The sequence below is a fragment of the Hipposideros armiger genome, unplaced genomic scaffold, assembly GCF_001890085.2.
Source record: "Hipposideros armiger isolate ML-2016 unplaced genomic scaffold, ASM189008v1 scaffold_166, whole genome shotgun sequence".
Lineage (NCBI taxonomy): Eukaryota > Metazoa > Chordata > Mammalia > Chiroptera > Hipposideridae > Hipposideros > Hipposideros armiger.
In genome coordinates this window covers 1,662,122-1,676,068 of record NW_017731516.1, presented here as the reverse complement: position 1 = coordinate 1,676,068, position 13,947 = coordinate 1,662,122, and the positions used below count along the sequence as shown (strand labels likewise).

At 43.5% G+C, this 13,947-nt stretch overlaps 2 protein-coding genes across 3 annotated transcripts in view; one reads left to right on the top strand and one right to left on the bottom strand.

Moving 5' to 3' along the window:
* ZFC3H1 (zinc finger C3H1-type containing) overlaps nt 1–5,209 on the bottom strand; it is a 50,960-nt gene extending 45,751 nt beyond the window's left edge. The window contains exon 1 of the mRNA XM_019651769.1: nt 4,398–5,209. Coding sequence (XP_019507314.1) covers nt 4,398–4,989 — 592 coding nt within the window. The 5' untranslated portion in view covers nt 4,990–5,209. The remainder of the gene's footprint in view (nt 1–4,397) is intronic.
* A 131-nt stretch (nt 5,210–5,340) lies between these two features.
* Nucleotides 5,341–13,947, top strand: part of THAP2 (THAP domain containing 2) — a 16,513-nt gene continuing 7,906 nt past the window's right edge. Inside the window, exons 1-2 of one of the 2 annotated variants that reach the window (XM_019651772.1) lie at nt 5,341–5,430; nt 5,793–5,987. In XM_019651772.1, coding sequence (XP_019507317.1) covers nt 5,917–5,987 — 71 coding nt within the window. In that variant the 5' untranslated portion in view covers nt 5,341–5,430; nt 5,793–5,916. The other variant, XM_019651771.1, reaches the window with a different exon arrangement.

Below are 13,947 nucleotides of genomic sequence, written 5' to 3'. Positions count from 1 at the left end.
AACATAACTTTTCTTGAAAATGGCTACGAAGTTCCAAACTACAACGTTCATTCAAAGTAATTCATACATATAAGAATCCTTACACCTCACTTCTCTGCCTAGAAATTAACAAAAAACAAGTACTTTCGTGGTTTAAATATGTCATATAGATCATATGAATTGGCTAGGATATAGCATTACAGTTCCCAAATATGTTTCTTCCCTGTTTAATGACTTACAGACAAGCAACCTGCAGAGATTTTTAACTTCCCTAATGACCAATTCAAGAATGGGAATCACCACTAAATATTTTAGAAACTGAATGAACATTACAAATGAAAATCTTAAGCTCTGTAGCAATAGCAAAACTGTTCCAGTAAAGAGTTCTCTGATCTCTCCTCTTCAGAGCCAAGTTTCTTAAAAGAATACTAGTTTCTTATCACTCTTCAACCAAATGGAATCTGGCTTCTGCTGACTGAGTTTATCCACCATGTTTTCAAACCTTAATTTTTACCTGACCTCTCTGTAGCACTGGACACTGTAAAACCATCTCTTGGCTTCCATAACTACACTCCCCCCTTGTTTCCCTACCTCTTTTTTTTTCCCTTTAAGTTTTCATGACTCCTTTCTCTCCTACTCCTGCAATAATAGTGCTCTCCAGTGAACTCTACTTAGCCTCTAAGTGTTCTAATGCACACCCAATTTTACGTACTGTAAAACAGGAGGTTGGCCTGGTAATAGGAGTGCGGGGTTCGATTTCTCACAAGCCATCCCCCATACTGCTGCTAGACTAATCTAGAATACAAATCTGATCTGATCTCTTTCCTTTTTAAAATCCCACTAAGAATAGAGTCCAAATCCTTATAATAGCATATAATGCCTTTACTTCCTTTCCAATCTCACCTTTTCAGATTATCACAATTTATGCATAGCTTTGTGTCTAGGTTTTTCTGTTCTTCAAATTAACCCTCATGCTAATATCACCTATATGAAACCAGAGAATTACTTGCTCCCCCACCCCATTATGCAATCTTTGTACATAAATTCTGTAATTATATGCATCTCACTTTTCTTTTTTCTTTTTTAAATTTTTATTGGGAAATTGGGAGGGGAACAGTGTTGGGGAACCGGGGAAGGGGAACAGACAAGTTGTTGTCCTTTTGTTCTTCAGTCTAGTCGTAGAAGATGTTGCTTCACTAGCCCATTTTGCTTATTGGACCATATTGTAATCATTACCCTCTTCCTGGGTGAGGCAGTCGCTCACCAGCCAATGGATGGTCACTCACAGTGGCTCATGAAAGCTCACTCAGCAGGCCCTGCATCTCCCTTTTCAATGGAATGGCACAACCACAGTAATTTAAAAAAATAAGAGGGGCCAGCCGAGTGGCGCATTGGTTAAGAGTTGGCTTGGGACACCAGCTCTGAGCAGCAAGACCCCAGTTTAGATCCCACAAGAGGCCCAGTGAAGCTGCGCCCTCTACAGCTAAGATGGTGAACAACAGCTCGACCTGGAGCTGGGCTGCCATGAGTCGCCGGCGACAGCGTAGGCTGCAGTGGGGCTGCCCGTAAGCTACCATGAGTGGCCCACAGCTGGCATGAGCTGCCAAGAACCACTATGAGGGGCCATCCAGTGACTGGTAACCAATCTGTCTCACCCGGGAAGAGCGCAATGATAATACCAACATGGGCCAGTGAAGTGAAGTCCTCCACAACTAGACTCAGGAACAGAAGGACAGCAACTTGTCTATTCTCCTTCCCCAATTCCCCAACGCTCTTCCTGTCCCCCAATTTCCCAATAAAATCTTTAAAAAAATAATAATAATAAGAGGACTTTGGAAACATTTGTAAAGATTCCATATACTAACAAGAAATAACAAAAGGACAGGAAAATGAGGAAAAGTAATAGTTATGACTGTAACTGACTAATCTCCTTCAAGGCTAAATGAAATCTTTTACTTCTGTCTATACAAGACAGCCAGGGTGAAACCAACACTTACAAGATTTAATTTTAAGCTGCTCTAAATGCAATTTCTAACTGAAACCTGGTTAGAAAATAGAACTGCTAGTCAACCTGTACAACTGCAGGTGAAAATAGAATGTCTTTCTACTGATGAGAGACACTGGCCTAATATTTTAGCTCTCAGGAGACCTGAAAGTTTAATAAAACAGTAGTCATCCAAAGAAGACAGATACTAAAATTAACTGACCAAGCGTCTATAAGTAAGAAAAATTAAAAATGAGAATGAAAATAAGTACTGCAATAGAATACTGGTTTACTCTGTTCTTTAAAGCTGCATCCAGCATATCTTAATAATTACAGAAAGAAGTTAAGAAAAAAACAACCACTTGTAGTCATGCCACTTCACTTCTAGATAATGGAAATGAATCACAGAATAATAATCCTTATTCTTTCTTAATGCAATATTTGTAAAATGAAAATCCTATTATAATCAGCAATGAAAATATGAATTAAACTGAGTACAATCTTATTAAAGGAATCTGAATTAATAAAATTTTGTATTACAAATTTTGTTTGCTCACATTATACGAAAGTGTCCGGGAACTATGCTTTCCCTTCACAAATTCTTACAAAGAATACCACCGCTAGGATGGGTTAATAATACTTCACAAGAAAAATAATGAGAAGAGGATCAAAACAAGTATCCTTTTCTAAAGTGCAGCATCTGTGAAAAGAAAAACAGCAAGATAGCTCATTTCTGATTAAGATACTACAGAAATCAGACTGAATATCTTCCTGCACTTTTTTTCACAACATCATGCCTGTTTATTAACAAAAACATATAAACTCAATTAATAAAGACATATGGCAGAGGCCAAACTGGTACTAAATGAATGGACAGAAAGTAGGCAAAGGCAGGAGATAGGCATCACCCCTTTTTCTAATACAGGATAAATTGAGAAAAAACTTTGAGCTAATAATTTTATGTACCTCAATTTGAACTTTTTACATTAAACTATAATTATTTCCGTTTGTCTCTCCAACACAAATTACAAGTTTCATTTTTTCTATTCTTAAAAATATACACATATATATGCTTAAATATGTTTTTGTTTTTAGATTCACAATTGACTATTATGAAATCCTTGGTTAAAAAATATCTTGGGCTGGGACTGGTTCTCTAACTTTACTGAAGTTACATCTCTTTTAAAAAGTTAAATACCTACATGATTTTTTCTGAAATAATCCTGGAATGCTCCTAACCCAACTTTTGGTTGTAGAAGTAAGTTCTTTTTCGGGGCACTAGCACCAGAAGCTGCTACAATATTTCTTACATAAACCTACATCTCTTGCCCCCTTTATATCTTGACATCTGGAAAAGACCATATGGCTCTAAGTATTTTATTAAAATAATGTTGAGTGTCTTCCAAACAAATGTCATTATATGTAAGTCTCACATATAATGAATATATTAAAAAGTCATTACACCATGGAGATGACAACCAGTAATAAAAGTGCTTAGTAAACTATTTTTATGCAGTTATCATAGAGTAAGTCAAGACACTGTTCTACAAACCCATTACAAAACAGCAAACCTTCAGAAGATTGATTCCTCGGTATAATCCTGAGTAAACGCAGGAATGTTAATGATAACCAAGAATTAAGTTAGAGGGAACAAAAATCAGATATTTTGCCATTTTCCCAACCTCTCTATAATCTCCACCCTCCCATATGCCCCGTGACTTCCAATATATTAAAATTAAAATACCGTTAAGTTTATCATTGTCTCTTTGGCCCACATTTGTCAGCACTAAGAGTTATAAAATGTCCAAAAAGTGAAAGTAAGAAATAGAGACGTTAAGGAGATCAAGTTTTCCAAAAAGATATATGAATTTTAAAAGCTCTAAATAGAGTTGGTTCTGAAGATACCAGGTCTTTTTTTTTCCAATTTAAATGGCATCAATATGTAAGAATAAATCAAAAAAGGTAAAAACAAAATAACAAATAAAAACAGTAGGGTTGCACAGAATGAAACTTCATAATTTTCAATGTCAAAAGTGCAATATGACATAAGCAACAGTATTCCCCAAACTGTTTGACTATTTTTTTTCTCCCTATTTCTGAGTCAACCTCACATACAAAGTTTCTGTGCCAGCAGAAACAAATGCTAATGAAACTCGGGCTTCTGATGAACTATTACAGATCTGATTTGAGACTTAGATTCCACTAGCTTGGCCCCAAACCATGACACGTTAATGTTAAAAAGCAACATACCCAATAAAGCAATCTTAAACACTATAGCGTGACACATGCGGACGACCAAAGAACTTACTTTAAATTGACATAGTGACAAATAAGCGGTTCTGAAGGTTCAGAAAAGTTACTCATCTCAGACCTAGTAATGACGCTAAAGGAACTTCTGGGACACACCCAGGGCAGACCGCCACGTTAAGGATACAACTCTTCCGAAGTGGAGAGGGCTCTCGCCAGCTCTGACTGCTGCTGAATCCGGGTCCCGCTCCTCCTCCCAGAGGTGGTCTGCCCCCCGGCTTGCCTCCTCGCTCACCCCCTCCACGTCCCCGACTCCAGCGACTCCCACCCCGGTAAGGCCTGCCTCGAAAGCGGAAACGGTCCAAGGCGATGTGGCTCCGCTCCCAGAAGGACGGCCGGGGGCTGCTTTCGGACAGTGAGTTCGAAGGCATCCGCACAGAGGGCGGGTGAGACCGGAATGGCTCTTTGGGTCGGTAGCTGCTGTGTCCCCTGAGGTGGCCCCGCTCCGACGCGTGCCGCGAGCGTGAGAAATTCCTCAGCTGCTGCTGAGACGACGACGACGACGACGAGGAGCCACCGCCTCCGCCGGATCCACCGCCCCGGGCCGTGTGAGGAGGCCTTCGCCGCGGATACAGTAACAGCCCGCCGCCACTGCTGCTGCTGCTGCTCCGGCTCCGTATCTGGCTGTTGTTATCGTCGTCGCTGATCTCCCCATCTTCTAGCTCCCCTTCTTCCTTGGGCGAGAGGCCACTGGAGGCCGGAGTATCTGCGGTCGCCATCCCCGAAGCAGCGCCTGCCTCACAACCTTAGCCCTCGGTCCGGGATCCGCCCGACAATTGCCTTCCTCCTCGGTTCCCTTCTTTCCTAACGGACCGGGTCGGTGCGGCCTTACCCTACTCAGACACCTATAGCTGGCTCTGCTCCCCAACTTCCCCGCACCCCAACCCTTTCTCGCCGGACCGTCGCAACCCAGTTCCTTTGCCTAGCGCCCCCTTGCTCCTCCGCGATCGGCGCTCTTCCGCCTCGCGAGAAAGGGGCTCTGGAAGTGGCTCTTCCCATGATGTCACTTCCTGTGACACGCAGGAAACAAGGCTCCCAGTTCCCGCGATAATTAAGACAACGCGACTCTCAGTGGGACTTGTAGTCTCTCTTTCCTCTCTAGGGTTTGTCTTTCCAGCCAACGCTTACACCCACCTCAGACTCTGGATTGATATATCTGGGTGCGTGGTGGGGTGGGCGGGCCTGTTCTTAAATCTTGGCCTCGAGAGTTTCATAGTAATGGGGGACCAGGGGGTGGAGAATACCTCTTCTTTTTAATTGCTCCGAGGACAGCTGCCAAAGAGACGCAATAGTCCCACTCCCTTTTGGAGACTAGGGAGGGGGTCTGGGTGTTTCCGCCATGTTGGTGAAGGCAAGGGAAGGCGACTGGAGTTCCAGGACTGTTGGCTCTGCTGGCTCAAGTCCGCCATATTAATAAAGAGAAAGGGAAGGTTGACCCCCCCCCCCCACACACACACACACACACACACCCCGCCCCGCCTCGCCCCGCCACACACAAACACACGTCTTTCTTCCCACCCAGCTCCCACGACTCAGCTCGGTGGGCCCTTCCCCTGCCTCACTTGCCCAGTTTCTGCCCAAAGGAATCGTAGCAGCCAGCGCCTCAGAACAGGCTTAAGACAGCGCCGAATGAGGGGGAAAGGGAAATGCCGACCAATTGCGCCGCCGCGGGCTGTGCTACTACCTACAACAAGCACATTAACATCAGCTTTCACAGGTAACCTGGGCAGGGAGTGGGGGTGAGACGAAAACGCGAGCTGCTAGACTGAGTATTGCTTGTGTGGAAGGAACAGGAGGATTCTAAGTAATTCTAACAACTTCACTACCTAGGTGGTAGCAGGGAAACATATTTGCTCTTTGTGTGTGTCTCTCAAATCTGTCCAATTTTTCTCTCCCTTCGGGTAAGATTTACTCCCTTTAATAAAAGAAATCCAAGTTCTGTACGGTTATTATTCCTAGTAGAAAAAGTGACAGGAGGATACCTTCATTTTCTACTTTTTTACTCCTATATATTAGACCGGACTTGACATTAATGAAGCCGTTAAGAGGAAGCAAGATCTTCCTGTTCAAGTCGGCAATCACCTTAAAATCCGTTACCGTTAAAAGTAGGAAATTCTCACTAGCTGAATTGACATGGGAAGCATTTAGATTTTTAATAGTCACATACAGTAACTGCAGAGGAACTGTCATCACCATTGATAATAAGCAATGTTAATGAAACTACAAAAGATAAGCCTGCTATTCTTACTAGAACAGAGTAATAAAAAGAACCTACGGTTTGTTTTTACTTCGTTTGCTGGAAGAACAATCAAAATTTAGTTCTGTCAAATCAGAACTCTTGAAAGCACTTTGAACACTACATTAAATATAATAAGTGCTCGGTAACTATTTACTCTCTTCTCTGCGAGTGCCTACCTTTGGCTGAAGAAAAGAAGCATTAAAAAAGTTAAGTGCAAACAGTTCTAATTTTATATACTTCACAAGTTAATATGATCTTAGAATGTAGAAATTCTATCCTTGACCTTTTCCCTACCTCGTTATGACTAAATGTACCCATCTTATTAAAAGTTGCCACTTAAAAAAAAATCTTTGTGATTTTTGTTTTTCACCTATTTCATGCAAATGTAGTGCTTTATTCATACACGCATCAAAAGTGTACAAGTTCTTAATTGCCTGCCATTGTGCCAGGGATCCAGAAAATTCTTATACTCCTGGGGTTTAGAGTATAATGAGAAAAAAGACATAAATAATTACAGTTAAGTGCCACAGAAGAGACATTCAGGCAGACCCACCTTAGCCTTGTAAAGTCAAAGAGCACTTCCCAAAGGATGTGAGATTTCATCCAAAGGTTGAAGATTTGGTCCCGTATGCTCCTTTAAGGATTTCCTATTTTATCCAATTAGTATTTGAGAAGCCAGGGAGGGTTTTAAAAGACTGGAATGATTAGATGTGCATATTAAAAGGCCCTCTGGCTTCAGTGTAGAGAATTATAGTATTTAAAGTGCTGGTCAAGCATCATCAAAAGATGATTTTGATGAGAAAAGAGCTTATTAAAGAATGTTAATTTACATACTGTTTCACAGAGAAATTCTGCTATAGTGTCAACTAAACAATAGTTAATTGCTGGCGTCACCAGCAGCACTAGAGTAGAAGAGGTGAGAGCTGATAGAGAAAAAACAGGAACCTGCAGTAAAATATTATATTACTAATAATCCAGTGGCCTATACTAGAGTGATACTAACAGGAGGGATGGAAAGAAATGGACATATTTGAGAAATGTTTGAAGAGAAACTCCTATATTTGATAATTTGATTTGGAAGATGAGAGTAAGGGAGGAGTCAAGGCACCAATAATATTGGATTTAAGAGATGGACCATGGTCCAGTAGCATGCATACCTCCTTTCCATATTTGACCATTTGCCGCCTATGAAATTAACATTTTCATGTGTAACCCCAGAAATTTAGGCCTTAAAAAAACATTAGGTATAATAAAAATACATTTCTATTTCATATAAACAAACAATATTAACTAACTCGTCTCCGAGAACATTGGTAGACTTCATCCCCGTTATGATAGATTTATATAAAAAATGTTATGTTGCCTAAACTTGACTGTCACCATTTTTCTTATCTCTTACTCCACCCACTCCAGTGTAAATCTCCTCAATAATCTTCTGAATCGCTTCTCAGCCTTTTGGCTAAGATCAAGTGTAATAATCTCATGAAACTGTATTTGCTAACATGAGTTGTCACTCCTACATGACTTTTTCATGGCATGTGATCATTTCCTCTTTCAAATACTCTACTTTTCATTTGACCCTAATTGTGGGGTTTTCATCTTACTTCTTTAGCCCATCTTCAATCTCTCTTCACCCCGACCTAGGTCTTCATACTCTTACTAAAAAGATTTCAACTGTTCTGTGGTCTCAGTTAACATTTACTTGTTGATGCCTCCCAAGTCAGTATCTCCAGTCCAAATCTCTCTTAATGAGTTCCAGATCTATTGGCCAGGTGTCTCAGTATTTCCCAGATCTCTCTTCAGTTCCTTAGATTCACATCAAAACTGTACTAATGAAATTGCCTCAAATTCCCTCAAACCTACTCCATTTCCCATATTCCCTTTCTCAGTAAAGGAAAACACAATCCACTCAGAAACTGGGAGGTCATCTTTCCTTGACTATTCCCTCTGGATTACTACAACAGCCTCTTAACTGGATTGATGCTTCCATTCATGCATTCCTAACCTGTCTTCTATAATCAGTGATGTGTTACTAAATGTTTAATAACAGGATCTCCAGGGTAGGGGAAAAGCCCTGATTTGTAGTGTTTTCCCAATTTCTCTGATATAAATACTTCTATCATTGCTGGTTTCAAGCTACCAACATGACATCACTGATCACAGAGTTGTGAAGTAATGTAAAGCACCACACTATTCTATATAACATTTATATCATACAGATATAACAGACATAAATAATCTTAGGAGTATAGATAATACTAAAAAAAATTAGGAAATGATGGGTGTTTAGTATTTATTACCTTTGTCTTTATTTAATTGCAATTTTACATTATTTAATTTTTAATGGCTATGTCTAATAACCAGTTAAAACCTTCTATGTTAACAATCAGCTCTCTAAATTTGGCCATCTAATGAATAAAGCTCAAAATTACTCTCTAACTTATAAGGCCCTCCATCATCATTTCATGTCATAACACTCTTCCCAGTCCCCAAGATACTCTTACCAATCTTCACTACTCCCACCCTAATTCTCCTAGCTAATTCCTAGTACCCTAAGGCCTCCTGAATAGATTATCTCTTCCTGTTTTATGCTTTCATGTGATCTTGTACTTATCCTTTTATAACACTCATGATACTTGTTATTACTTTTATAATAACAAATAGCATCTATTTATTTACCATGTACTACTGTGCACTGGGCTAAGCATTTACTCACATTGTCTTATTTAATCCCTAGAACCACACTAGGTACCATTATAGATGATAAAACTAAGGCCTAAAAAGGTTAAATAAGTTGCCTAACGTCACCCAGCCATTAGGTGAAGGAGCAGGATTGGCGATCTGGTTTGACTCCAGAGACAATGTTCTCAGCCACTCTTTTCTACTGCATCAAACTGGTCGACTTTGTACCTTCCCCATTACAGTATACCCTTATAGAAGGTAGATACCATAAAAGTAGGTCAGTTTTGTTTATCACTATGTCTTCAGTGCCTAGGACAGTACTTGGAATTCAGCCCTGTATTAAAGACCCAAGCAAAATAGCATTGTTTAAAATACTGAGGGAACCTCGGATTGGCTTGGGAGTTGTGGTCCGGGAGCCAGGGCTGGGCTCAGGTATGGCGGTCCTGGATTCTGGGCTGTGCTCGGGTGTGGCGGTCCTAGATTCCAGGCTGGGCTGCGGAATGGTGGTCCTAGAGCATGGCTAGGCTCTGGAGTGGTGGTCCTGGAGCACAGGCTGGACTTGGGATTGGCGGTCCTGGAGCATGGACTGGGCTCAGGAGTCGCCATCCTGGAGCCTGGGCTGGGCTCAGGAGTGGTGGTCCTGGAGCATGAGCTGGGTGGGAGTGGCAGTCCTGAAGCCCTGGCTGGGCTCGGATGTGGCTGTCCTGGATTCTGGGCTGGGGTCTGGAGTGGGGGTCCTGGATTCCAGGCTGGGCTCAGAAGTGGAGATCTTGGATTTTGGGCTGGGCTGGGGAATGGTGGTCCTGGAGCATGGGCAGGGCAGGAGTGGCAGACTTGAAGCCCCAGCTGGGCTCCAATGTGGCAGTCCTGGATTATGGACTGGTCTGTGGAGTGGCAGTCCTGGATTATTGGCTGGGCTAGGGAGTGGTGGTCCTGGATTCTGGGCTGGGCTCAGGAGTGGTGGCTTGGATTTTGGGCTGGGTTCCAAAGTGGCGGTCCAGGAGCATGGGCTGGGCTCAGGTTTGGTGGTCCTGGAGCACCGGCTAGGCTCGGGAGTGGTGGTGCTAGAGCCCGTGCTGGGCTCCAGAGTGGCGGTCCTGGATTCTGGGCTGGGTTTGGGAGTGGCCATCCTGGAGCCCGGGCTAGGTTCAGGAGTGGCTGTCCTGGAGCACAGGGTGGGCTCGGTTGTGGCAGTCCTCGAGCATGGGCTGGGCTCGGGAGTGGCGGTCCTGGAGCATGCACTGAGCTCAGGAGTCTCCATCCTGGAGCCTGGGCTAGGCTTGGGAGTGGCAGTCCTGGATTCTGGGCTGGGCTTGGCAGTGGTTGTCCTGGAGCCCAGGCTGGGCTCGAGAGTGGCGGTTCTGGATCCTGGGATGGGCTCTGGAGTGGCATCCTAGAGCATGGTTTACACTCAAGAGTGGCAATCCTGGAGCATGGGCTGGGCTCTGGGGTGGGAAATCTGGAGCAGAGGCTGGACTCGGGAGTGGCTGTCCTGCATTCTGGGCTGGGCTCGTGAGTGGCGGTTCTGGATTCTGGGCTAGGCTCAGGAGTGGTGGTCCTGGAGCCAGGGCTGGGCTCGGATGTGGCGGTCCCGGATTCTGCACTGGGCTCGGTAGTGCCGGTCCTGGATTCTAGGCTGGGCTCGGGAGTGGCGGTCCTAGTGCTTGGCTGGGCTCTGAAGTGGGGGTCCTGGATCTGGGCCACGCTCAGAAGTGGAGGTCTTGGATTTGGGCTGGGCTGGGGAATGGCTGTCCTGGAGCATGGCTGGGCTCAGGAGTGGCAGTCCTGGATTCTGGCATGGTGGTCCTGGAGCATGGCTGGGCTCGGGAGTGGTGGTCCTGGATTCTGGGCTAGGCTGCAGAATGGTGGTCCTAGAGCATGGCTAGATTCTGGAGTGGTGGCTCTGGAGCACAGGCTGGACTTGGGATTGGCAGTCTGGAGCACGTGCTGGGCTCATGAGTCCCCGTCCTGGAGCCCGGGATGGGCTTGGGACTGGCGGTCCTGGATTCTGGGCTGGGCTTGGGAGTGGTGGATTTGGATTCTGGGCTCAGCTCAGGAGTGCTGGTTTGGAGCACGTGCTGGGCTCATGAGTGGTGGTTCTGGATCCTGGGATGGATGGTGTAGTGGTCTTCCTGGGCTCAGCCATTCACCAGATTCGAAGTCCAGTGTCACACCATGCAGGTGGGGCCCTTCCATCCTCTGGAGTTTTATAGTATTGGTTCCTCTCCAGCCCAGGAGGATCAGCTGGATTGCGCCAGTTTCCAGCACACATGGCAGTGGCCTGTTGGCCTTGGGTCGGGGCAGAGGGCCCAGGAGTCTGCCGGTCTATTACCAATCCTGGAGTCCAGCACCACCACTTCTGAGTCAACTGCTGAGCCTAGGACAAGTGCTAGACTCAGGATTGGCTGATGGACCGGCAGACTCTCGGGCCTTCTGCCCTGACTCGTGGCCCATGGGCTGCTGCCCTGCCTGCTGGAGTCTGCAGCACTCTGGCTGGGCCTCCTGGGCTGGGGAGGGACTGTGGCTTTGACTGCATGCTGTGACACTGGACTTCAGCTTTTTTTTTTTTTAATGTTGTATGCAGGAACAATCGCCTGACCTCCCCTGCCTGCCTTTATCTGCCTTAGTCTACAGAGCCCCTTATTGGGTCTCAGACAGCAGAACCTTCCCAGAAAACTTAAGCATCTCCTAACCAGTCCCCGGCGGCCCTGGCTTTCCCCTCGATTTCCACTGTTGCTGCTGGAGGGATAGTCTCCAGGGTGACATGGGGGGTGGGGGAGGCTGGGCTAAGGATGGTGGTGCTGGACTTTGGGCTAGATTCAGAAGTTGGGGTCCTGGATTCTGGGATAGGCTCGGGAATGAGGATGCTGAAGTGCGGGCCGAACTTAGGATTGGTGGTCCTGGAACTTGGGCTGGGCTCGGAAGTGGTGGTCCTCGATTCTTGTCTGGGCTCAGGAGTGGTGGTCCTGGAGCTCGCGCTAGACTGGGGAGTGATGGTCCTAGAGCTCGTGCTGGGCTCAGGAGTGGTGATTTTGGAGCCCTGGATGGGTGCTGGACTGGTGGTCCTGGCCTCAGCGGCTGGGGAAGGACAATGGCTCTGGAGCCCTGCAGGCTTTACCTGCACTATGCGAACCTGGAGTTCAGCTCTTTCATTGGTGGTCCTGGAGTCTGGTCTGGGCTCGGGAGTGGTGGTCCTGGAGCTGGGGTTGGGCTCGGGAGTGGTGGTCCTGGAGTTTGGTCTGGGCTTGGGAGTGGCGGTCCAGGATTCCAGACTGGGCTTGGGAGTGACAGTCTTGGAGTCTGTTCTGGGCTCAGGAGTGGTGGTCCTGGAACTCGTGCTGGGCTTGAGAGTGGTGATTTTGGAGCCCTGGATGGGTGCAGGGGTATTGGTCCTGGCCTCAGCAGCTGGGGATGGACTACGGCTCTGGAGCCCCGGAGGATGAAAAGCCTTTACCTTCCCAGTCAATTTTTTAATTTTAAATATGCGGTTTGTGTCCATACTGCACTCACTGATGATACTAACTGAACTCACCAACTGTGATAACAAACAATAAGTATGCTAACTATACTGACTAAATATACTGTTAATAACTATCAATATTACTGTGTTAACAAAAAACTATGCTAACTACTCTGACTAAATATACTAACTGTATCAACAATATTACTAACTGTACTAACAAAAAATATTTCTGCAAACTATCCTGACTAAATGTACTTTAATAACTATCAATATTACTAACTGTACTAACAAACAATAACTATGTTAACTACTGACTAAATATACTAACTCTATCAACGATATTACTAACTGTGCAAACAAACCGTAAAGATGCTAACTATGCTGACTAAATATACTATTAATACCTCTATCAATATTACTAACTGTGCTAACAAACTGTGAAAACTATGCTGACTAAATATACTATTAATAACTATCAATATTACTAACTGTATTCAAAAACAATAACTATATAACTATGCTGACTAAATATACTATTAATGACTCAATATTACTGCTAACAAACAATTACAATGCTAACTACACTGACTAAATATACTATTAATAACTATCGATAATACTAACACTTCTAACAAACAATAGCTATGCTAAGTACTGTGATAAATATACTAACTCTATCATCAATATTACTAACTGTACTATAAAATAATAACTATGCTAACTGTACTGACTAAATATACTATTAATAACTCAATATTACTAACTGTACTAACAAACAATAACTATATAACTATGCTGACTAAATATACTATTAATGACAATATTACTGCTAACAATTACTATGCTAACTACACTGACTAAATATACTATTAATAACTATTGATATTACTAACTGTGCTAACAAATAATAACTATGAAAACTACACCGACTAAATATACTATTAATAACTATCAATATTACTAACTGCTAACAAACAATAACTATGTTAACTAAACTGACTGAATATAGTATAATAACTATCAATATTACTAACTACAAACAATAATTATGCAAACTACGTTGACTAAATATACTATTAATACTCTATCAATATTAACTATACTAACAAACAACTGCTAACTAAGCTGACTAAATATACTATTAATAACTATCAATATTACTAACAGTACTAACAAATAATAAGTATGCTAACTACTGTGACTAAATATACTAACTGTATCAACAATATTACTAACTGCACTCAAAAACAATAACTATGCTAACTATACTGACTAAATATACTATTAATAACT